This window comes from Artemia franciscana, chromosome 19, assembly GCF_032884065.1.
Source record: "Artemia franciscana chromosome 19, ASM3288406v1, whole genome shotgun sequence".
Lineage (NCBI taxonomy): Eukaryota > Metazoa > Arthropoda > Branchiopoda > Anostraca > Artemiidae > Artemia > Artemia franciscana.
Window position 1 is genome coordinate 18,056,603 of NC_088881.1, and position 26,414 is coordinate 18,083,016.

General features: G+C 35.3%; 2 protein-coding genes across 4 annotated transcripts in view; one reads left to right on the top strand and one right to left on the bottom strand.

The window, feature by feature from the left end:
• Nucleotides 1-4,500, bottom strand: part of LOC136039365 (aconitate hydratase, mitochondrial-like) — a 91,838-nt gene extending 87,338 nt beyond the window's left edge. The window contains exon 1 of one of the 2 annotated variants that reach the window (XM_065723032.1): nucleotides 4,416-4,500. In XM_065723032.1, the coding sequence (XP_065579104.1) occupies nucleotides 4,416-4,445 (30 nt within the window). In that variant the 5' untranslated portion in view covers nucleotides 4,446-4,500. Of the gene's footprint in view, nucleotides 1-4,399 lie in introns of both variants that reach the window. The other variant, XM_065723033.1, reaches the window with a different exon arrangement.
• A 2,428-nt stretch (nucleotides 4,501-6,928) lies between these two features.
• LOC136039366 (alpha-mannosidase 2C1-like) overlaps nucleotides 6,929-26,414 on the top strand; it is a 158,329-nt gene continuing 138,843 nt past the window's right edge. The window contains exons 1-2 of one of the 2 annotated variants that reach the window (XM_065723034.1): nucleotides 6,929-7,000; nucleotides 15,585-15,727. In XM_065723034.1, coding sequence (XP_065579106.1) covers nucleotides 15,598-15,727 — 130 coding nt within the window. In that variant the 5' untranslated portion in view covers nucleotides 6,929-7,000; nucleotides 15,585-15,597. Of the gene's footprint in view, nucleotides 7,001-7,048; nucleotides 7,069-15,584; nucleotides 15,728-26,414 lie in introns of those variants that run through there. The other variant, XM_065723035.1, reaches the window with a different exon arrangement.

Below are 26,414 nucleotides of genomic sequence, written 5' to 3' on the forward strand. Positions count from 1 at the left end.
ATGAACCAACAATGGTCCTTGAAGTAAAAGCTGCTGTATCTTGTCCCAAGATTGATTACATGTAAATGTAATAAATAAATCTGGACGACCATAGTGACAAACATACGCAATAGCATCTTGAGCATATTCATGCATATGGTGGCAACTGCCAGCATATGATGAAGGTAAAATCATTAATCTTCCAACGTTTGTGGTATTACTGTCATTTACAACTGCATCTTGCAAATGAATGTATTGTTCAGAGCAGAGCTTGGTCTGATTCAGACGGATAAATAGCAAATGTTCTGATTCAATTTTTGCATACATATCAACAATGTATTGGTGAAATAATTGATGGCATTTTAAAATATAATTGTCTTCATCCTGCCAAATCATTAGTCTATAGGAATAATAATGCATTGCATAGCATTTCTTATTCATTTCTTTGTTAGTGGCTGGATTTATCAATTTAATATTAAAGTGATAGCCATCAGCTCCATCCCAAAAAATGATAGGATATTGTAAGGCATCATAGCATTGATGAGTTTCAGCAATTCTTACCAACTGAGTGTTTTGCTTATGAAGAATAATATCTCAAGATAAAAACTGATCACCGACCATAAAAATTGCCACTTCATCGATAGTTGGAGCATTGTATCTATGCACATGTTGGCCAGGAGGCGTTTTGTCAGCAGAAATAACAATTTTATGCGTATCAGTAGGCATCAAATCGATGTCTGTTTTGAACAGACGCACTAAATTATTATTTTCATGGAAAAGATGTTGCAATTGGGAAACGATTGTCCTTTCAACGTTGGAAGAAATTTCGCAACATGCATTCAATTCAGAATTGCTATCACTGATGAAGTACAGTTGTAAAAATTTATGATTCTCACCTGAGAATGGTAGAAGGGACCCAGCTGTATGATAAATTTGCCCTTTTACTTCGAAAGTAGGCATGAATTGATCTTGATTTTCGATTTGGGCACCAAACAACATCATTTGGAAACATGAGTTATATTTTTTGATTGGTGATAAAAAACTCTTAGATTCTGATGTAGTTCCAGCAAGCAAAGTCTTCAATGGCTCTGGTGGTGCAGCCAGTAGAGGAAGTTTAACTTTTCCTGAGGCGCAGCACATTCCCATTGTTTCACCATTGAATTTCAAGGCCTTGCAATAGGGACAAATTTTAGACATAGTCCTGATTTGAACACATCTACTCAAGCTATAATCATCAACTGGGCTGTACCTGAATGCCAGGCGATAATTTTCAGGTTACTCTTGTGATTCCTTGGCATGCTTTCTTTTCTTACTTTCTCTATCAGCTGCAACCCTGTTTTCTTGCTGTTCTTGTGATTCTTCGGCCTGCTTTCTTTTCTTACTTTCTCTATCAGCTGCAAGCCTGTTTTCACACTGTTGTTGTGGTTCCTCGGCACACTTTCTTTTCTTACTTTCTCTATCAGCTGCAAGCCTGTTTTTATGCTGTTCTTGTGATTCCTTGGCATGCTTTCTGTTCTTACTTTCTCTATCAGCCACAAGCCTGTTTTCTTGCTGTTCTTGTGATTCCTCGGCATGCTTTCTTTTCTTACTTTCTCTATCAGCTGCAAGCCTGTTTTCACGCTGTTGTTGTGGTTCCTCGGCATGCTTTCTTTTCTTACTTTCTCTATCAGCTGCAAGCCTGTTTTCTTGCTGTTCTTGTGATTCCTCTGCACGCTTTCTTTTCTTACTTTCTCTATCAGCTGCAAGTTTTTTGGCATAGACTCTTTGAGCAGCTTCCTTACTACTACTACTAATTCTATCAATGAAATACTTTTAGATATACCAAGTTACAAAATGAAGTAACTAAAATGTAGAAGAATAGTAAGGGTGATCTAGTAATGCATATTTCTGATGTTCTTCCTTATTTTGTTCAAAGCAATCTGTCAAGCAATGATGAACGAGTTTTTTGATCCCACTTGATTGATATCAAATTACAAAATTAGGTTTTGATAATTGGTATGTTTATAGAACTCAGAGTGGATCCGTCCCTTCTTTTCTTCAGGTTCTCACTGAGGTCTTGGATTTAACAGGCAGACATTTGTATGAACGGGCAATAATGGGTGATTTTAACTTAAATCTAATTGATATGGCATCCTCTACCATGGTGGATTTTCTTTCAAATATGCTTGCTGCTGGTGTTCTTCCAGCAACCGGTATTCTGACACATTTAACTGATACGTCAGCATCTTTAATTGATAATATTTTTTTGTTCAGAGTATTTTAATATTTAATTTGGTTTGGAATTATGTTGTAGTGAGTGATATTTCAACCATTTTCCTATACTTTCCAGTTTTAACCTTGAAAAAACAGTGAGTAGGAATACTCCAGCATGTGCTTCCACTTCTTTTAGGTTTGATCTGAACAAATTGATCCACCTCAGAGCCCATTTAGCTGAGAGGACATAGAATATTTTTTAGCAAGGATAATGATTTTTGTTCTAAGCTTGATCCCTTTATGAGCCAGTGAAAGAATCTTTTTCTGATGTACATGGTCTGTCCCTTTCTACTTTGAGGTCAAAAAGATCTATTTCTCTTAGCCCATGGATGACCCTTGGCCTTCTAAAGAGTTGGAGAAGAAAAAATAATCTTTTGAAAGGTTTTAAGTCAGCAGTCATCTTTAAATGCTACACATGCTCAGCAATTCAAATTCTACAGGAATTCTTTTCACTATTTGTGCTGCAAGGCCAAATTCTTTTATCATTCCAAAAAATCCTTGAACTGTGGGAAGGATATCCTAAAAACTTGGCAAAACACCAATTCATCCTCAAACATTCTTCTCTGGCTCCTTCTATCCTGTGAAGTCTTGTAGAGGAAAGTCCCTCTAGAGGAAGGAGTGGAGGTGGGTACTTTAAAATACCTTTCGAGAATATAGGCTACTTTAGCCTGTAGACCCATCCCCAAAAGTTTCATTTTCCTAACCTAACCCCTTTCTGAGATAGCAAGAAGTCACTAAACTAGAATTTGGTAAAATTCTAGTTAATTGACTTCTTTCTATTTCAGAAAGGGCTTAGGTTAGGAAAATGAAACTTTCAGGGATAGGTCTACAGGCTAAAGTATGTCCTGGGAAGGTATTTTGAAGTTACCTACATCCACTCCTTCTCCCTCTAGAGGGTCCTGACCTTTGATGACCTTTAAAAATATGTGGGTTATAAAAGTGAAACCTTGCAAAATAGATCTTCTGCTTAAGTGAAGGACAACAAAATTGTTTTCAGCCTCATAACTTTGCTCAATCCCATTTTATAAGGTTTTAAAGATATGTAAATACATTTCCTATGCTAAATTTTGAAGAAAAAAAAAACACTGATATGGCTCAAAATCTACTCAAATAACAGGTATTGCATTTTCAGAACTAAAAGCAGAGAAAAAGCAACTAGTAACTGAAAATTAAGGTAAGATGATGTTTTGTCAAAATTTCAATAGGTATAGACCTGTCATGTAGACAAATTTCAGGGCCCTCTAGAGGAAGAAGGAGTGGAGGTGGTACTTTAAAATACCTTCCCAGGACATACTTTAGCCTGTAGACCCATCCCTGAAAGTTTTATTTTCCTAACCTAAACCCTTTCTGAGATAGCAAGAAGTCAATTAACTAGAATTTTACAAAAATATGGCTCAAAATTCTACTCAAATAACAGGAATTGCATTTTCAGAGCTAAAAGCAGGGAAAAAGCAACTAGTAACTGAAAATTAAGGTAAAATGTTGTTTTGTCAAAATTTCAATAGGTATAGACCTGTCATGTAGGCAAATTTTAGGACCCTCTAGAGGGAGAAGGGGTGGAGGTGGGTAGGCTACTTTAAAATACCTTCCCAGGACATAGCCTACTTTAACCTTTAGACCTAACCCTGAAACTTTTATTTTCCTAACCTAAACCCTTTCCAAGATAGAAAGAAGTCAATTAACTAGAATTTTACCATAAATACAGTTCTTCTCAATTCTGTCTGGCAACAAGGTGTAGGCCTATGGGTTTAAGTGTTACATAATTTTGCTCAATTGGATAGGCCTAGGCTACTGGTTTTTTACCCTAGTTACAGTTTTGTAATATGAAGGTTTTAAAGCTCATCAAAGGTCAGTGCCCTCTAGAGGGAGAAGGGGTGAAGGTATATGCTTCAAAATATCTTCCAAGAACATTGGCTGTTTTAGTTTGTAGATCCATCCCTGAAAGTTTTATTTTTCTAGCCTCAGTCCTTTTCAAGATAGCCAAAATTACCTAGTCCAGAATTTTACCTTCTTCAGCTACCTAATAAAACATGAGAGCAATTAAAATCTCTAGCTTAATTCACCTGGGGCCTCAGCTAATTAAAATACTGATCTTTTAAACACAAAAAGGGGCAAGTTTTGCCTACAAACTTGTTGTTTAAACCACTTTCAATCTGGAATTAGATACCTTCTCTATTAAATACCTTTAAAATCACTTTTCCCATAGAAACCATTTTTGCTGGTTTTCCAGACTACCAATATTTTTTTCCTATTTTAAAATTTTCTTTTCCTAACCTAAACCCTTTCCAAGATAGAAAGAAGTCAATTAACTAGAATTTTACCATAAATACAGTTCTTCTCAATTCTGTCTGGCAACAAGGTGTAGGCCTATGGGTTTAAGTGTTACATAATTTTGCTCAATTGGATAGGCCTAGGCTACTGGTTTTTTACCCTAGTTACAGTTTTGTAATATGAAGGTTTTAAAGCTCATCAAAGGTCAGTGCCCTCTAGAGGGAGAAGGGGTGAAGGTATATGCTTCAAAATATCTTCCAAGAACATTGGCTGTTTTAGTTTGTAGATCCATCCCTGAAAGTTTTATTTTTCTAGCCTCAGTCCTTTTCAAGATAGCCAAAATTACCTAGTCCAGAATTTTACCTTCTTCAGCTACCTAATAAAACATGAGAGCAATTAAAATCTCTAGCTTAATTCACCTGGGGCCTCAGCTAATTAAAATACTGATCTTTTAAACACAAAAAGGGGCAAGTTTTGCCTACAAACTTGTTGTTTAAACCACTTTCAATCTGGAATTAGATACCTTCTCTATTAAATACCTTTAAAATCACTTTTCCCATAGAAACCATTTTTGCTGGTTTTCCAGACTACCAATATTTTTTTCCTATTTTAAAATTTTCTATATTTACATATCGCCATCTATTGTAAACAGATAGATGGTGCAAAAAGAAAGTTAAAAGGTTTGGTCCAGCATATTTTATATACATTTATACGGTCTTCTCGCATACTTTTCCGGTACAAAATTATATTTTTAAGCTACATAGCTGTTTAAATCTTCCTTTTTATTGTATTCGTTGTATTTTGTAAATAGATTTTGTCCAGTTTATCAGATTATGGTATCTGCAATATCAAGAGCCGTTCCTGGAGGAGGGGGACCGGGTCAGCCGTTCCAGAAACCCCAGCTGGGGGCAAGGCCAGGGTACTGTCCACTTTGACTATACTTTTCATTTTATAAGGCTTTTTTGCTTATATTTGAGTTGGGAGGAGGGTGCCGTAATTAAATTCACCCTGGGCGCCACCAACCCAAGGATCGGCCCTTACAATGTTTCAGAAACAACTGGGGGATTAAGTTGAAAGTTTCTTGTAGAGTAGGGCTTGGATAATTTAAAATTTTGGGTTTTGGGGATAAATGAAGTGCCCTGAAGTATTTTTTCTAAACTGCCTAGATTGTATTATTTTACTTTTGTGCTGCAAGCCCCCCCTCGAGACTGTTTTCACAAGAAGTAGTCATGTTAATCAAAAAACATTACGCATACCCAGACTGTCCGAAAACTTAAAGTGCAATATTTCGGAAGCGTACTGGGAATAACTCAAAGATATAGGCTGATCTGGATATGGGGCCTTTTAAAGGGCCCAAAATTTCTAAAGCGGTTTTTTCATGAAAAAACGGGGAAAAGATTTTTTCAAAAGACTAAAAGGTCGGGGTTACCAAAAAACGACAACTAATTGTATTTTTCCAATCGAATTGACAAACATATTAACAAGTTTTTGGACTAGGTTGACCCTATGAAAAAAAAATAGAAACGGTTTTGGCTGTATAAATACATGACAACTAAAAAAGGCCAGAAACATTTTTAATATCTGATAACTTTAAGGTTTACATAATATTCTGCAAGGACCAAATGGACCTTAGTGGACAAACTAAGGTCATTTATAAAGGTTATCTTTATTGGCTTTGTCCACTTCATTAGCACTATGCAAATTGCATGTTACAATAAAAACTCACTGGTATGAGTTACATATGTCAGAATAAGTCCGAACTCAGTCCAAAAGTAGCTAATTCTAGATCAATTGGAAAAACCAATTTTTAGCCTGGTGTACAAAAGGAAGCTAATTTGAAGGTACAGAGTCCTGATGTCCCACTACTGAAATGAACAAGGTCCTCACTTAGTACAAGAACAAGCTGGTTCTAAACTGCAGGCTGAATTGACAAGGAAATGAGCAAATTCTAAGCTGAATACACTCTCGGATATAAAAAACATGCATCATACTTATGATTTTTAGACATATTGAGATAACTTATATGAAGTAACAGCCTTTACAAAATTACAATGCTTTATTTCCTCCGAGTTGGAGTGTATTAGCACAAAATTACAAGTGGGGAGTTTGGATTGTGCTTATGAACATGCTTCCAAAACTTTGGTGGGCACTAGAGTGGATGATTTGTTTTTAGAATCCTGGCTTCAGTGTTTTTAGTTTCCTTGTCTTCTCTTTAGGCTATATTTTCACATGTTTTTCCATTTCAAAAATATACAAGACTGACATCACCTAATTCTCGTATATTCAATAATCCTGCTTTTTTTGGAGTTAGCAAATTCAAGTCCTCATACAAGTCTAAGCATTCTAGGTGGTTCTCCGACTAAATTCTGACCTCACATGCACGTCCTGAAACGCTTGGATTGATAATCTTATTTGCCGGATAAGTAATCAGACAAGTAATCGAACGCAGGGCTAAACAGCTTTAGGTTCTACTAAAAATCAAAGACCAATCAATTTGGTATTATTATACACTTTAGCCCACTCAAAAGGAAACATTATAATATTATAAAAACAAATTGAAAATTTGTAAAATACTTTGGCCTACTTACTTAGCATAGGCTATATGATTTCTAAAGGCACTTAGGCTAATTTTATTTTACTGCCACCACAAATGAGCAAATATATTGCCTTACTTATTAGTCATATATTTTTCTGTTTCTTGATTTTTAAAATGTGGCTTCTTAGGGTAAAAGTCTAATTTAGCTACGTTTGGTTTCACTCCTTATCCCTCTAGAGGGTCCTGACCTTTGATGGCCTTTAAACATCTCTGTGTTATAAAAGTGAAACCTTGCAACATATACTGTTTGCTCAAATGAAGTAGGCTACAACATAACTGTTTTCAGCTTCACAACTTACCTCAATCCCAATTTATAAATTTACAAATATATAGGCCTAGGCCTACATATTCATTTCCTAAATTTTGAAAAAAAATGTTAATATGTCCTAAAATTCTACTCAAATAACAGGAATTGAGCTTTTAAACTATAGCCAGAGAAAAAGAAGCTGATAACTGAGAATTAAGGTTAAATATTGTTTTGTCAAAATATCAATAGACATAGACATGTCATGTAGGCGCATTTCAGGACCCTTTAGAAAGAAAAGAAGTAGAGGTATGTACTTCAAAATGTCTTTACAGGGCATACTTTAGCTTGTAGACCCATCCCTGAAAGTTTAATTTTCCTAATCTAAGCCCTTTCCAAGATAGCCAAAAGTAGCTAGTGTAGAATTTTACCCTTCTTGCCTTGAGGAGTGGTATCCCTCAAGGAATTATAGCCTAGTGAACAACATAGCATTTGCACTGTATTTGTTGAAAAGGTGGTTCTTCTGGGTTTAGTTGATTTTTGACAGTCTTTTTAGGCTGAAAAACCTCTTCCTAGCTAAGCTATCTATTATGGGTTGCCTCTCTGTAGTAGTATAGGGCCTTATTTATAGACAAGAAGTCAGAAGTAATAGGCTTGAGATTGCTGGTGCAGGATTTGTTAAAATTCTAGTTTAGCTAGTTTTTGCTACCTTGGAAAGGGGTTAGGTTAGGAAAATGAAACTTAGGGATATTTCTACAGATTAAAGTAGCTCATGTCCTGGGAAGGAATTTTTGAGTATCCACCTCTACTCCTTCTCTCTCTAGAGGGCAGTGAATTTTGATGACCTTTAAAAATCTATTGTTATAAAAATGAAATGTTGTAAAATAGATCTTCTGCTTAAGCAAAATAAAGAAAACTGTTTCTTTGCTTAATCCTAATTTCTTAGATTTCAAAGATTTTCAAATAAAATTTCTAAATTTTGAAAACAACCCATTAATATGGCTTAAAAATACTAAACAAATGACAAGAATTGCATTTTTAGAATGAAAACTAGAATTATCCAGAGAAAACAAGTTTTTAAAAGAAAAGTAAAGGACTCCATTAAGCCAAGAATGAGCATAAATTAAGTCACATAATCTTCCAAACATAAAACTACCACAAATCACTATCAATAAATAAATGAAACTCACAACAAACAAAAATTACAATAAATAGCCAAGTTGAACTCAAAACAAGCAAAAATTAACATGAGTAGGGCTGATAACCATCATGCCTTCTCACTACTGAAAAACAATTTGCACTCTACTGAAAATAAAATATGTTTTAAATGTTTCCACTTTTCTTAGTTTCATAAATAAAAAATTATTAAAACTTCAATGAATGTAAAGTGTTCAATTTCCAATTGAATGAGCCTTTTTTGGATATTTATACAACTTCAAATGGCTATCTCAAAATTTCTATCAGATACATTTTGTGAAAATACAAGATGTGTGGGTGGGGATCTGCTCTCAGATCACTTTGAATCTTAAATGATTACTATAACTTCTGATTAACAATCCAATGAGCCCCTTCTATGTGACTACCATTTCTATAAAAAACCTTATACACCCCCAGGGCATAACTTACAACCCTTGCCTGTGAGGGCTGTGGGGAGGGGGTTGTCATCCTCAAAGACATAATCTCAGGATCTTCAAAGACATAATTCCAGGACCAATTGAATGAGCCTTTTTTTGAAATTTATACAACAACAAATGGCATTCTCGAAATTTCTATCAGATGCATTTTGGGAAAATACAAGTTTTGGGGGGATATCCACCCTCCAGTCACTCTGAATCTTATAAAGGAGGGCCCCTTCAATTACATTGAACCAAACAGCTATCTCAAAATTTTGATTGAATCTGTCTGGGGAAAGGGTGGGTATGGAAGAGGGGTGAGTTGCCCTCCCAATGCTTTTGACTATTAAAAAAGGCACTAGCCCTTTCAACTTCCAGTCAAATTAGCTCTTTTCAAAGTTTCTAAGACAAATAGTAATCTAAAATTTTTTATCAGTTACATCTCAGGAAAAGAGGTTGTGGGGGGGGGGTATATCCACCCTTCCATCACTGAATCTTGAAAAGGGCACTAGAACTTTTGATTACCAATCCAATGATCCTCTCTGAAGCATATACAATCACTCTTTCTATATAAACCTTACATGCCCCCAGGGTATAAATTACAATCCTTGCCCTGAGGATTTTGTGGGGTTGTCATCCTAAAAGACATAATTTCTGGACTTTTTCAACTACATTGAACAAAATGGTTATCTCAAAAATTTTACTGGATGTGTTTGGAGAAATTGCAGGCATGGGAAGGGTGTTAGTTGCTCTCCAATCACTTTTGACTATTAAAAAGGGCCCTAGTCTTTTCAATTTCCAATCAAATGAGCCCTTTTCAAACTCCTTCAATACAAAGTGCTCTGATGTAAAAAATAAAATTAATAAATTGCGCTAACATTGCTCTTTACTTAGGCAGCGCTATTGTGCTTGAGAAAATTTGCCTGGTTTCTAAAAAGGGAGAAAACATCCCCTAAAAGTCAAGGGATTTAAATAAAGATCACACCTTCAGATTCATCATATCTGATGACCCATTTGTAAAAGATTCAAGCTCCCATCTGCAAAAATTAGGATCTTTTTTATTTTTGCCAGAAGAAAGATCATGGATGTATGTTTATTTGTTTGTTTTCCCCAGGGGTGATTACATTGAACCAATAGTCCTAGAATATCAGGAAAGGGCTAAATTTAAATGGAAACTAAAAGTTCAAGTGCCCTTTTTAAGCGACTAAAAAAAAAATTAGAGGGTAACTAGACCCCCTCCCACCCCCTTTTTCCTCAGAGTTGTCTGAGAAAAATTCTGAGATAGCCATTTTGTTCAGCATAGCTGAAAGGTTCAATAACTATGCCTTTGGAGATAACATGACCCCCAACAGTCCCTGGGGAAAAGTCTTTAAATTATAAAATTTGCCCATTGTTTGTCTGTAGTATTTTTTATTGGGAAGTATGCATATATTTTTCAGGTGGAGGGGGGGATTTTCCATGGAAAGAGTTCTCCATTGGGAAGGAAGTCACCAGGGGATGGACTTTACAGGGGAAATTTTACACAAGGGGAATTTGCCAGAATTCCTATAAAAATTTATTTTTAATAGTCTTACTTTCTCTTTGCTGACTCAATTTGACATGTGAAAATGTTAAGGGGAATTGTCTGGGGGGAAATTTATGCTTTGTTGGAGTTGTCCAGAGTATCTTCAGATCTTTCTGTAGGAGGAGCGATTTTTCATAGAAGAAATTTGCCCCAGGGGAAGCTTTCCGCAGGATAAATTCGCAATAGCGAATCTTCTTCAGAAGTAGATAACTTCGAAGACCACACTGCCTTTCCATGACGAAAGTAAAACAGTTCTAAATAGGGATGATACCTTTTTATTGACAGTGAATAGATATAAAATTATTTAACTGGATATTTCAAACACATATACAATGTTCATCATCAGCAGTAAAACTGAAACATGCTGATGATGAACACTGTATATGTGTTCGAAATATCCAGTTAAATAATTTTATATCTATTCACTGTCAATAAAAAGGTATCATCCCTATTTTGAACTGTTTTACTTTCTTCAGAAGCAACTTTCTACTAGGGTTGGGGTATTTGTAGGAAAGCTTTTCCACAGATGATGGGATTTCCAGAATGGTTTTAAAAATAATCTTTTCAGGTGAAAGTCTTTTCCAAATGAAAGTGCACTAAGAAAAATTTTACACCTGGGACAGTCCAGAAGAAATTTTTCAGGGGGAATTTTCAGCTAGAATGGGATTGTCTGGGAGGATTTGTCCTGGTGGGGGATGGAGATTTTATGTAGAATAACTTTCCATGGTTATTGCCCATAGGGAGAAGGAAATTTCCATGGAGTGGGGAGCCATGTTTCCCAGCATTATCTGAAAGCAATGAGAAATTAGATAAAAAAAAGTTTTTTTTTCTAACTGAACATAAGGAGCAACATCAAAACTTAAAACAAACAGAAATCATTAATTATAAGAGAGGGACTCCCCCCTTCTCAATGCCTCACTCTTTTTGCTAGAGTTTGACTTTGTGCCCTGATTCATTAAGAAAAACTCCTGAAATACAACAGCCATTTAATTAGAATAATAATTTGTTGTTTTTTTTAATTCAGAAAAGCTTTAGCATAAAGAGCAAGGTCTTGAGAAGGGGGTTACAACCCCCCTCATAATTAGTAATTTCTGTTCATTTTAAGTTTTGATGTTGCTTCTTACTTTCAGTATAAAATTTTTCTTTTTAATTTAGTTTAAATAGGCTAAGGTGTAGAGGTGATTTATGTCTCAATTCAGATTTTTAAAAACTAGACAATTTCCAAAACCCAACCCAACCCAATCAACCAGCCAATCCCAACTGGCCTGGTCCTAACCATCAGTCAATCACAGCTTTTTGACCCTATACACATAATGTCCAAGATTAGGAGCCTTTTGTCCATTTGCAGGGAAGGTATTTTTTTAATCAGAATGTCTCCTAGAATAGGCACTAGCCAAGTACTAGGGGTCTTACCCAACTGAGGCATGAAGTAGGGCTCTTGATGAATGAGCAAGCTGCTTGTTTAGGTTTGGAAGGTATTAGCAATTGAATACTATTTGCTCATCTTGTGACTAAAAGTGCAGGGTAAGAGTTATTGTCAGGAGTGTTGTTTGGAGGGGGCAGTTGCCCCCCAATAATTAGGAGAAAAAATTATTTTGTTGCCCATGCCCCTTGACCATCCAGATATGGACCTTTATCCCCCCCCCCAATAAGAATGCTGGAGCTGTGTCTCTGGCCATAATAGTATATGCCTCTGTAGAACCAATTTACAGAGATAGTTGTGACTTGGATTAATTTTACTTACAGCTAAAGGAACAAATAGGTTTCTGATGCTCAGGTAGAAATATGGTATTTTTTAGAAGATTTTAATGTCTGAGTTGGCAGAAATAGGGATAAAGGTATCCTAGTCCAGGTTAATTAGGTGTAGAAAAATAAAACGGTAATGGTTTCAGATTGCTGCAAATTATGTGGGTATAATAATCTAGACCAGTAGAGTATTTGGCCATAAAATGGCCCATAAGTTAACATCGCATGCACATAATGGTAAGACAGCTAAACTTATTGATTATGATGTTGTAAACTCAGGACTGGCAGGATCAATACAAGATACAAAAGTATATAGGAGTGCTGCTATTATTGTTAAAAAAGATGACCGTCTAGTGATGTGTGAGTTAATTTAAACCTAAAATTTTTAAACCTTCCAGGAATTTATGACATTGACAGATTCCAGGATAAAAATCTGAGAGAAACTTTCTAGAAGCAGTTGGATACTAAACTGGAGAATTTAAAATTTTGACAGTGTTGAATGTGGATGGAATGATTTTGGGAAAATAGTATGTGAGGTCACTGATGGTGTCTTAGGAAAGAAAGTTGGAAAAACAGCTAGTTATGTTTAATGGAAAGGATGAGGGGCATGTAAAAGAATAATTTGGGTGATAGATCATATCAAAATAAGAGGAATGTAAAGAAAATAGAGAACGCATTTAGATGTGGATTAAGGAGGTGTGTAGGCCATTAATAAAATTGCCAAAGATCTGGAAGATGCATCCAGATGGTAATATTGTAAAATATTGCACGGAGATCTAAATAAGTTGAGAGGGGTTGGTCAGTCTGGACTTGTCCTGGGTAAAGATAGGAAAAGGGCCACAATTAGTAATAAGGACAGAGTTAAAGAGAGATAGGCAGAACATTTTGAGAATATGCTAAGCCATGATAGAGTTATGGGAAAAGATATAGAAAAGAATGACAAGGTTTGTAATGCTTTGTTTGTGAAGAAACATTTATTTTTAGAGGAAGAATTAGTGACAGCACTAAAAGCATTAACAAATAATAAGACCCCACGTAATGGTAGTGTGGTAAACAAGTTTTTCAAATAAGGTAGTTGTGAGGTTAGAGGTAAGTTACTGAAGATTATGAATATGAGTTTTGAAAAAGGGGAAGTACCTTACAATTTTAAGGAGATTCTAATTAAAGCCCTACATAAGAAAGATGATGAGAGTGAGAGTGGTAGTTATAGAGGCATAAGCTTGGTTTCTGTGGGAAGCAAATTACTTAATCTTCACCTTAAGACTCTTAGCCTTAGTAGTAGTTGTAGTTGAAAATTGTAGCACCAGCTGTAGCTCTAGTAATAACAGTAGCATACACACATTGACTTTTAGTCACTTGAACTTTCCCTTCATCAGGCCCTAAAAGTTCCAACTTAACACACTAAGCCATTCCTGAGGTATGCCGTTTTGATAGGTATGCAAATAATCCTCTTCTGACGCGCCCCTTTTTCCAAAGACATACTAAATGTAAACAATAGACAAATTGTATAACTTAATGCCAGTTCACCAATGGCTCCAGGGGGTTATTTCACTCCCAGAGGCATAGTTATTGGGCTTTTCAACTATGCTGAACAAAATGGGCATCTCACTGTAAGCCTTTTTTACACCCTTCTTACGCATACTATGTTTTGATTGTGTTCAATGTTACCGTAATTAATTTTATCATAACATTCCTTGAAAATCAAATCTCGTCTACATTCCTTGAGATTTCACCTTAATACCCTTGGCAGTGGTAGTGGCAGTAGAGGCAGTAGTAGTATGCACATAGTGCCTTTTGCTTACCTTGACATCCCCTTCAAGATACCCTTTGAGTTTCACCTTAATGCTCTAAATTGTTTCTAAGGCATTGCTGATATTTCCTTTTGACAACCTGCATGCACGTGCTGTCTTTTGATTTAACTAAACCTACCCCTCAACATCACTAAAATTTTCACCTTAAGACTTTTAGCCTTAGTAGTTGTAGTTGAAAGCTGTAAAACAAGTTTAGCTGTAGTAATAGCAGAAGTATGCACGCATTGCCCTTTTGTCAATTGAACTTTCCCCTCATCATGCCCTGAAAGTTCCGAAATCCCCTAAGCCATTCCTGAGATACGCCATTTTGACATACATTCACATAATTCTCTTTTGGCATACCCCTTTCCCAAACACAAATGCTATATGTAAACAATAGGCAAATTGTATAACTTAATGCCCATTCCCTAATGGCTACAGGGGATTATTTCATTCCCAGAGGCATAGTTATAGGACTTCTCAATTATGCTGAAAAAAGTGAGTATCTAAAAATTTTAATCAGGGAATGTTCGATTAGCAATCACCATCAACAAAGCTCAAGGGCAATCATTAAATAATGAGGTATAGATCTGAATACAGGTTGTTTTTCCCATGGACAATTATATGTTGCATGTTCAAGAGTCGGTAAACCTGACAATCTATTTATATGCACAGACAATGGGACAGCCAAGAATGTTGTATATTCGCAAGTTTTACGGAGTTAAAAATATATATATATATATCTATCTATATTCACAGGTGGGACACAGGGACACAACTACAATGGTGCGTAACTAATATGGCGCGTAACGACTTACGCGTGCGAAGGGCTTGGGGGGGGCTTGAAGTGCCCCCACCAACTAGGTTTTGAGGTGGCGCGAAGCGCCACCCCAACAGCTTGTCTTAGTATAAATAGACTCCCTTACTGATTTTTCAGACAACACTTAGCATCGTTTGAACTTTTTTCCACATTAGTAATTTTGGTATCTAGTAAATAACAATTCAATGTTGAGGTTTACATTTGTATGCATATATTAATATACTTATAGAGATGGCCGTGTCGCAACTTGTGATATACTTAATAGGGTAGGATAAATGGAGCAAGTTACTTTTTTTGGATGCTGTTTTTTTTTTATTGCAAAATACAAGATTCTAGAGCAACCAAAGAAAAAAGCAATTGGAAAAAGATTCATATATCTTTTCACATTAATCCCAATCCTACTTCATAAGAAAAAAACTGAAAAAAGGCATAAAGTATATCAGATTGTGAAACAAAAACGTGATAAATTTGACCACGGTTTAGAGATAACAAGAATTCCAAAAGTGGGCAGAGCTGAAATATTTCATTTTCCACTTCGTAAATGTTTTCTTCATTAATAATAGCTTTTATAGGGGAGGGGGAAAGAACGAAAACAAGTAGTAAGGGAACAATACCTTACATCTACATACTTATTTACCAGCTAGTTTGACGGGATTTTTTTGTCATGTTAATACTTTTTTTCAAATAAAAGGTGCTTTTTAATTCTAGGCTACTTCAAGCAATGGCTAGCAGAATCAAGAATAAAAGAACAACTTTAGAAAGAATTGAGAAGTCTCTTTCAAACAAGTATTTTGCTGATGTGAATATTTTTTCTCGTATTTATGAAAAGGAACCAAGAGGAGACATAAAATGTATGTAGAAGGTGGCCGAGTCTTTTAGTTTGTAGTTTCTTGTATTATTGATTGATTTGTAGTATAAAGCTGCTCTTATGAAAGCTGTATAACTAGCATACCTGCTAGCACGTGGGGGAATTCTTCCTTCAATATCGGTCTAAGGGCTCCTTGCCAAACATGGTGGCAGGGAAATAGTTCTTTCTTTCTACCTCTTCATGTAGAAGAAATCCTCGTATCTTCTTTCAATAGTCTGATCTTATATTAATAACGCATATGTGTACCAATGGCGACTACCCGATTTCATCTAACCCTTTATATTTGTTAATCAATCTCCCCTCCATTTTTGGCAATCCGTAGAGTGGATCTAATCTATTTAGCAATTGACTGTAGTGGCAAGAAAATTAGATTGTCCTTTAGCATTCTAAGTTTTCATACTGTTAATTATCATAGAGATCAAATAAGGTTACTACGGTCACTGCTTGTTTTTTTTTTACACAGAGTTCTTTTTAAGTTATCTTTCTTGAGAAAAGTCAAATTTCCTTTGGTATCTTTGCTAGTTTCCAGTTTTCTACCAACAGTAAAACAAACAAATTTTGTTGCTTCGTGTTGTTTTAATTTTAATTAATATTAATTAATTTAATTAATTTTAATTAATATTCTACAATCATGTTCATCTATTGTTTCACATTGTGTTTCTGCTTTATATTAGTCAAAGAGCCTCTTAAAGGCATAGGTTCAAGCAAAAAGTTTGTATTTAGTAGAGTCTGATATCTAAATTCCAGGAGAATATGTTAAGGCTGTATTTCTTTTGTTTATTATTTTGAGTTTTAGAACAGTTCTTTGATTTTCTTGTGACACTAATGACTCGGCCATGCATAAATACCCCATCTTTTGTACAGGGCATTAGAAAATTCATCAGATTATAAATTGTTATTGTAAGAAAAGCTCTTAGCACATGTAGACTGGCAGTTGTTAAAAAAACACACAAAATTGGGGACATAGTAGACATATTAGTAGATTTTTTAATATTTGCCATTTGTAGTCCTTTGGAAAAAAATGAATATATATATATATATATATATATATATATATATATATATATATATATATATATATATATATATATATTTATATATATATATATATATATATATATATATATATATATATATATATATATATATATATATATATACATATATATATATATATATACACATATACATATATATATATATATATATATATATATATATATATATATATATATATATATATATATATATATATATATACATATATATATATATATATACATATATATATATATATATATATATATATATATATATATATATATATATATATATATACATATATATATATATATACTTTTGTGTGGATAAAACAATTTAAAGAAACTAACCATGTCAAAATGAGATGATATCATGACAATGAAGAATACACTATTAATGTTTATAAGAGGCACCAGTGAAGCTTAGGCTCCTCCGTTGGTATTTTTCGCCCCTCCACCCTTGTAATTAGCGCAACTTCCGATCTTTTGGGGGAGCATGTACCCCAAAAATTACTTTCTAGATATGTCTCTATGAAACACGACTCTTTAAATCAAATTTTAGCTTTTGTGGAACTATACTTCTTTGAAAAAACTTATTTCTTTATTCTTAATTTTCTTCGCCTGGCATTCTAATGCTGTTCCTCAGGAGTTCTGGAGCGTTTTGAGCGTCACGAATAAGGGCGAATAATTTCAATCGTATTTATGCGGGTGATTTTAGTTTTAACTTAGTACGCCTCGTTGATGTTAAATTTGATGGTTTTGTCTAGGTTTGGACTAAACCTATGGACAATTTTCCTTGAGTTGGAATTTAAACTAGAATAACTGATCATTTTGCAACCTTAAATGATAATATTTTTGTACCTGGAAGTTGGGTTTGTAAATGCTCTTGTGAACATGTGATTGTGCTGGGATCTGACGTGATTGTGTCACTATAATTTATTCAGTTAAGTCTTTGAATAAAGAGAAGTCTGAAAGCCGAGGAAAAATGAAAACAAGGGATCTTGAGCCGGCAGATTTGAGAAAATGTCAAGAAACCATTTATAATTGATGTGGTTTTAGAAGAAAAGGAAGATGTTGTGGCCGCCTTTGATAAGTTTTAAACATCTTTTTAGTATTTTATGATTCTTATTGCCCGCTAAAAATCCCGAAGAAAAGGAAGAACGAGCCTAGAAAACCATGGGTCAATGCTGCAATAATAGAAAGTATTGAGAAAAGAAACAAGGTTAATTTTTAGTGTCTGGAACTTAATACGCAAGAAAACCTGGGAATTTCAAGTGGTCGAGGAGCACAATGAATTCTCTATGAAGATCCTCTGTTCGTCAATATTATTCTGAAAAGTTCTGGCACCAGCAAAATTATTGATGAAGTACTGAAGGGTGAAAGTAAAAATTGTAAAATTGATATGAGATTAGGGAATGAGAAAAAAGGGGATGAAGCAACCCATATTGTTGATGAGTTTAGTATATTTTTATAAACATATTTAAAAATATATAAATATATTTCTATAAAATATATTTTTATAAATATACAAATATATTTTATAAACATATTTAGTAGTTATTTCTCAAATCTTGGGACTTCTATTGAAAATGATATTGCTCAGTCGGGCGATGCATGTGAGTGAAAGCTTCATTGATGAAGGAGGATCTGGATACGAAATGGTTGTTGAGCTCTGTAAACTGCAGGAACTTAAAAATTCAATAAAAAAATTGATTTTGAAATCTGCCTGGGCATATGACCTAAATTTTAGATTTTTTTAAAGCTGTAACGTGCTACTTATTACCATGCGTATGGTTTTTGATTCATGTTTTAATGTAGAAAGGCTAATTCCCTAAGTTTTACGTTGTCACAATTTGGTGTTTGTCATATCTTTGATGTTGTCACATCTTTGTCACAATTTGACGTTTTCGTAGTTTTTCGCTTTGTCTGTGTTAAAGAACATTTATGGTACGATTATCCTCCATGTTTTGCATTTCGAAATTTCCTTTGGGTCGGTAACTTATACTAAATTCAAAAGAATACACACAATTCAGACTAAAGTGGTTTATCTCTTGGGAGATTGTGCCAATTTTAGTGATACTCTTAATCGATATTGATATTTTAGAATTTTGAATGTTGGTCATTTACATAACCACCAGCTATTAAAACCGGCATACCATATGTTTGAATCAAATTGCACCTGTCTATTTTTTGGATTGATTTTCTTCTAATATTGATTATCATTCCTATCTTACAAGGAATACGGATAAGGTGGTTTATAAGAAAAATAATTCAGTGAGGTATCTAATTCGTATTATATTTTTGTGAAATGTTAAAAAAAAGTCTATCTATCTATTTATCTTCATTGCAATTGCTTTTTGAAACAAAGTATAATCGTCCGATGAACTGCCGTCTCCGCGTAATGCCCTCCTCTCCGTGTAATGCCCCATTAAAAGAAGTATATGATGAATGTTTATCTAGCTTCCCTTTTAGTCAATATTCATCTGTAGGCAAGTGTGGAAGAATTTATGGCAGATCTCTGAGTATAGCTTTCTCTAATTGCTGAGGTTTACTTAGCAGAATGGATTTTATTACTTTGCTTTTGAAGATGACAAAATAGTAATTTTAGGTCAATGGAAAACTTTTCTTATGAATGGTAGTGAAAGCTTTGTAAAGTGTTATGGTTGTTGTTTTACTTACAGAGTTAGAATAGCATGATCAGGTGGAGGGCTAGCATTTTTTTCGTTTAGAATGGGATTCCATAGATAATTAAGAATGAGTTGTCTAGTTTAATAAGGGAATGTTTCGAAAATCTGTCGATCGAGATTATGGTAAAAAAAAAAATCTTTGTTCTTTAGTATACCGCTCATATTTTGCATCAGTCCCTGAATTTTCTTATATATATGAACATTTCTTAAAGAATATTGATGAAAAGAGTGATTAGGTCGTGATTATGGGGGATTTTAACTTTTGATATCCTGTCTTGTAATTAAAATACATATGAGGTGCGAAATCAATACCCTCTTGAAAAGTTGCTTGGTTTTTTTACGATTAAATTTTGAGAAAATGTATGTTCCGTCATGTGGAATTCGTATAAGAATAACGGAGCAAACTGCAACGTCATTAGCTAATATCTTTACGTCAATTAATCTTTCCAAAACACGAGTTATTCCAAAGGATCAGTTTGATCAATGTACTGTAGTATTTGATCTATGCTTAAATTATCGCCCTAGCAACGTTGTGAATATTAGAAACAGGAATTTTAACAAAGTTAACATTTCTAATTTTAAAATTAAGTTGTCTTGAATCGATTGAAATTTTATTCTTGAATTAAGTAAAAAAAACAGTTTTTTTAAAACTAAAAATAAGGAGCGATATTACAACTTAAAACGAACAGAAATCACTCCGTATATGAAAGGGGCTGTTCCCTCCTCAACACCCCGCTCTTTACGCTAAAGTTTGACTCTTCCTCTCAAATCTACTTTTTAAAACAGTAAAAAAAAACTTTAGCGTAAATAGCTTGGCGTTGAGGAGGGAACAGCCCCTTTCATAAACGGAGTAATTTCTGTTCGTTTTAAGTTTTAATGTCGCTCCTTACTTTCCGTTAAAAAAACCTGTTTTTTATTTAATTTCTGAACGTTTTTGAATTAATGCATGTTTTGATTTTGGCCCTCCGCGGTTTGCTCATAGTTTTGATCGAATGATTTTGAGAAAAAAGGAGCGTGGGAGGAGGCCTAGTTGCCCTCCAATATTTTGGTTACTTAAAAAGGCAACTAGAACTTTTAATTTTTTACGAACGTTTTTATTAGTAAAATATGTACGTAACGTACGAATTAGCCGACGAAACAAACTTCTATATTCGTATGTTTTTATTACGTATATGAGGTGGTTCGCCCCCTCGTCAGTACCTCGCTCTTTACACTAAAGCTTAGATTTTGTCCCAATTCCTTAAGAATGACCCCTGATCATAAAGGCCGTAGAATAAATAGATGTTGCTCCTTACTTTCAATTGAAAAAACTTCTTCCCATTTTTTTTTTTAAATAATGCTAGAAAATACTGCGCCCACTTCATGGGAATTTTCTTGTCCCATGAAATATCCTTCCATGGAAAGTTCCCCCCACACAATCCCCTTTTCTCAATCCCTCCCCCAACCAAAAAATCCCCCTGAAAACGTCTGTACACTTCCCAATAACCATTACTATATATAAGCACCGGTCAAAGTTTGTAACTTTTAGCCCCTCCCACGGGGACTATGGGGGAGTAAGTCGTCCCCAAGGACATAGTTACAAGGTTTTTAGACTATGCTGAATAAAATGGCTATCCCAGAATTTTGATCCGGTAACTTTGGGAAAAAATTAGCGTGGGAGGGGGCCTAGGTGCCCTCCAATTTTTTTTTGTCACTTATAAAGGGCATTATAACTTTTCATTTCCGTTATAATGAGTCCTCTCGCAACCATCTAGAACAACTGGGTCGATACGATCAACCCTTGGAAAAAAAAAAGCAAAAAACAAATAAACACGCATCAGTCTTATGGCAAAAAATGCAAAATTCCATATATTTGTAGATAGGAGCTTGAAACTTCTACAGTAGGGTTCTCTGGTACGCTGAATCTGATAGTGTGATTTTTCGTTAGGATTCTATGACTTTTAGGGGTGTTTTCCCCTATTTTCTAAAATAAGGCCAATTTTCTCAGGCTCGTAACTTTTGGTGGGTAAGACTAAACTTGATGAAACTTATATATCTAAAATCAGTATTAAAATACAATTCTTTTGATGTAACTATTGGTATCAACTTTCCGTTTTCTAGAGTTTTGGTTACTATTGAGCCGGATCACTCCTTACTACAGTTCGTTACCACGAACTGTTTGATTGAAGTGCGCCGAAGAGTCTACAGTGATTCTCCTCTAAAAATTCCAAAAGCTTTTAATTGAAGAATGCACGTTCGTGTCTCGTAATTGTAAAAGTATGATAAGCTTTCTAAGCCGTGAATTTTGTCTGGAATTTTGAAGTCAAAACTGGTGAAAAATTCACTATTTAAAAAATTAGGTTTTAGGGCCAGATCAGGAGAGTAAATTAAATTTAGTAAATACAAAACATAGCATCAAAATTGTCTCGGAATACAAAATAGTGGTGTTTTTGTTTCAGTTTTTGCAATCACAAGGTAGCCAAAAAAGGGAGTTTAATTAATAAGTCCTCACCACTGAGTGAAATGATTGGCCCAGACGGGATTATGGTACATGATGAAAAAGAAGTTGTGGATGATTTGAATCAGTATTTTGTTAGTATCGGTAAAAACAGCAAATTCAAAATCACCGATCTAATTCCCACTGTAAGGTCCTGCCACCTGTTTAAAATAAATCGATTTTACTGTCTCCAGTCACGGAATCTGAGGTGATGAACATCGTTACACTTATAAAACATGATGACTTTATAGCGCTATATGGTTCTTTTTGTATCCTTGTCAAGGTCGTTCTGCCTGGTTTTCCGCATGTATTTGCATATAAAATAAATTTAATTTTTTAACCTGGAGTTTTCCTTCTTCTTTTAAGGGTTCGAAAGTTATTACTTTACATAGAAGGGTGACCATACTAATTACCGCCCAATTTCGATCTTGTCTGCTAAGATTGTAGGGTGTTATGTATTCCGTCTATTTACCGCCCAATTTCAATCTTGTCTGTGTTTTCTAAGATTGTAGAAAAAAGTGTTATATAATTGGATGCATATATTTTCTTGATCAAATCAGAAAAAATCAGAATATTTTTCGAAGCTTCAATTTGGTTTCCATGATCATTCTATGGTCATTATTAATCAACTTGTGAGTGGTTGTCTCGATAAAAGAGAAATTCCCGCAAGCCTGTTCCTGGACATTCAAAAAGTGTTCGATTCAATTTCTCATTCGATTTTATTTTCTAAGTTTAATAATTCGGGCATTCGTGGGAAAGCATTTGATTTAGTGAAATCGTATTTTTCTGAGAAAACAGAAGTAACTTTAGTTAATGTTTTTGCTTCTTCTTTCCTTCCACTATCGGCATTGGTTGGTCTTCAATTATGGGCTGTCTTCTTTCTTCTTTATATTAATGATGTGTGTTATGCTACAGCTTGTCTTCTCCAGATACACAGTTTGCTGACGCCACAGCTGCTTCTGTGTGTGGTAAATATTTAAATGACCTTCAAGTGAATTTCCCACGCATACCGTCGTATCAAACAGTTCGTGGTAACGAACTGTAGTAAGGAGCGACCCGGCTCAATAGTAACCAAAACTCTAAAAAATGGAGTTTTGATACCAATAGCTACATCAAAAGAATTGCATTTTAATGCTGATTTTTCAAGTTTTATCAAGTCTAGTCTTACCCATCAAAAGTTACGAGCCTGAGAAAATTTGCCTTATTTTAGAAAATAGGGGGATACACCCCATAAAATCACACCATCAGACTCACTAATCAAATCACTAAAATCACTAATCACACCATCAGATTCAGTGTCAGATTCATAGTTTTTTACTGTTTTAAAAAGCAGAGTTGAGAGAAAGAGTCAAACTTTAGCGTAAAGAGCGGGGCATTGATGAGGAAGCAGCCCCTTTCATATACGAAGTAATTTCTATTCGTTTTAAGTTTTAATGTCGCTCCTTACTTTCAGCTAAAAAAACTTGTTTTTTTTTTATTTAATTTCAAGATGGGTTGATGAGAACAAACTTGTGCTTAATAAAACAAGAGCTTAGAGCTCATATGGCACTTGTGACGAGGCGAGAAGAGCTAAGAGCCAAGAGATCATATGGTATGAGCTCTAACAAAATTCTATGAATCAATAGATTGATTTAAAAAGGAAAATAAGAGGCTTAATGCCGGTCAAGATTTAAAGTAAGAGCTCTGAGTCACAAAGTCCTTCTAAATATCAAAATTCATTAAGATCCGATCACCCACTCGTAAGTTATAAATACCTAATTTTTTCTAATTTTTCCTCTCCCTTTTGCCCCCCAGATGGTCGAATCTGGGAAAACGACTTTATCAAGTCAAATTGTACAGCTCCCTGAAACGCCTACCAATTTTCATCGCCCTAGCACGTCCAGAAGCACCGAACTCGCCAAATCACTGAACCCCTCCCCCCAACTCCCCCAAAGAGAGCGAATCCAGTACGAATCTGTCAATCACGTATTAAGGACATTTGTTTATTCTATCCATCAAGCTTCATCCCGATTCCTCCACTCCAAGTGTTTTTCCAAGATATCCCTCTCCAACTCTCCCCAATGTCAAAAGATCTGGTCGGATTTGACATAAGAGCTCTGAGACATGAATTCCTTCTAAAGATCAAATTTCATTACGTTCCGATCATCTATTCGTAAGATATAAATACCCCAATTTTCATGTTTTCCAAGAATTCCGGTTTCCCCCTCCAACTCCCCCGAATGTCACAGGATCTGTTCGGAATTTGAAATTAGAACTTTAAAGCACAAGATCCTTCTAAATATCAAATTTCATTAAGATCTGGTCACCCTTTCGTAAGTTACAAATACCTCAATTTTCAAAATTAACCCCCCCCCCAATTCCACCAAAGAGAGCAGATCCGGTCCAGTTATGTCAGTCACGTATCTTAGATATGTTTCTGTTCTTCCCATCCAGTTTCATCCTGATCTCACCGCTTTAATTTTTTTCTAAGATTTCAGGTCCCCCCAACTACCCCCCCCCCCCCCCAATTACGCTTGATCTGGTTGAGATTTAAAATAAGATATCGGAGTTACGAGGTCCTTCTAAATATGAAGTTTCATGAAGATCCGATCACTCCTTCGTAAGTTAAAAATGCGTCATTTTTTCTTATTTTTCATAATCCCCCCCCCGCAATTGAGCGGATTCGTTCCAATTATGTAAATCACGTATGCAAGACTTCTGCTTATTTTTCCAACCAAGTTTCATCCCAATCCCTCCAATCTAAGCGTTTTCCATCATTTTAGGTTTCCCCACCCCAAACTTCCCCCAATGTCACCAGATCCGGCCAGGATATAAAATAAGAGCTTTGAGACACGATATCCTTCTAAATATCAAATTTCATGGAGATCCAATAACCCGTTTGTAAGTTAAAAATACCTCATTTTTTCTAATTTTTCGAAATTAACCCCCCCCCCCAACTACCCCAAAGAGAGTGGATCCGTTCTGGCTATGTCAATCAAGTATCTAGGACTCGTGTTTTTTTCCCACCAAGTTTCATCCCGATCCCTCCACTCTAAGTGTTTTGCAAGTTTTAGGTTTTCCCCTCCCAACTCCCCGCCCCATGTCACGAGATCCGGTCAGGTTTAAAATAAGAGCTCTGAGCCACGATATCCTTCTAAATATCAAATTTCATTGAGATCCGATCACCCGTTCGTAAGTTAAAAATACCTCTTTTTTTTTAATTTTTCAGAAATACCCCCCCCCCCCCCCAACCACCCCAAAGAGAGCGGATCCGTTCCTTTTATGTCAATCATCTACCTAGGACTTGTGTTTATTTTTCCCACCATGTTTCATCCCGATCCCTCCACTCTAATTGTTTTCCAAGTTTTAGGTTTCCCCCTCCCAACTCCCCGCCCCCATCACCAGATCCGGTCAGGATTTAAAATAAGAGCTCTAAGACACGATATCCTTCCAAACATCAAATTTCATTGAGATCCGATCACCCGTTCGTAAGTTGAAAATACCTCATTTTTTCTAATTTTTAAGAATTACTCCCCCCCCCCCCAACTACCCCAAAGAGAGCGAATCAGTTCCGATTATGTCAATCATGTATCTGGGACTTGCGGTTATTTTTCCCATCAAGTTTCATCCCGATCCCTCCACTCTAAGTGTTTTCCAAGATTTTAGGTTTCCCCCCCTCCAACTCCCCTCAATTTCATCAGACCCGGTCGGGATTTAAAATAAGAGCTCTGAGACACAATATCATTCCAAACATCAAATTTCATTAAGATCCAATCACCCGCTCATAAGTTAAAAATACTTCATTTTTTCTTTTTTTTCCGAATTAACCGGCCCCCCACTCCGCCCCCAGATGATCAAATCAGGAAAACGACTATTTCTAATTTAATCTGGTTCGGTCCCTGATACGCTTGCCAAATTTCATCGTCCTAGCTTACCTGGAAGTGCCTAAAGTAGCAAAACCGGGACCGACAGACAGACCGAGAGAATTGGCGATTGCTATATGTCACTTGGTTAATAGCAAGTGCCATAAAAAGCAACAACTAAGTTTATCATTTATTATGGTGTTGGGTGTAGGTATCTAGAACTAGTTAAGTTTTGTTTCATGCTAGAAGACGGTTTATCGTCTGTTGAAAGAGTGAGGAGTATTTTTCATCTTGTTGTAGTTATCGACGAAAATCTTTCATGGAAGGATCACATCAGTGTTTCCCGTGCGAAAACACCACGTGGTATTGGCGTTATGAACAAGTTGAAAAATCTAATTCCTTACTCTAAACTTAAGTCACTTTATCTTACTTTAGTACAGTCTCATTTTGATTATGCAGGTTTGTTTTGCCTAAATACTTTTCAATCTAACCTTGTTCCACTTCAAAAGATTCAGAATAAGGCTGCTTGTATCCTTAAGTCATTTCTATGGTCTCCTTTTTAATATGGCCATTGCGGCCTATTTTTTTTCAGCTGATGAATGAAAGTTTATTGTATTGTTTTTTG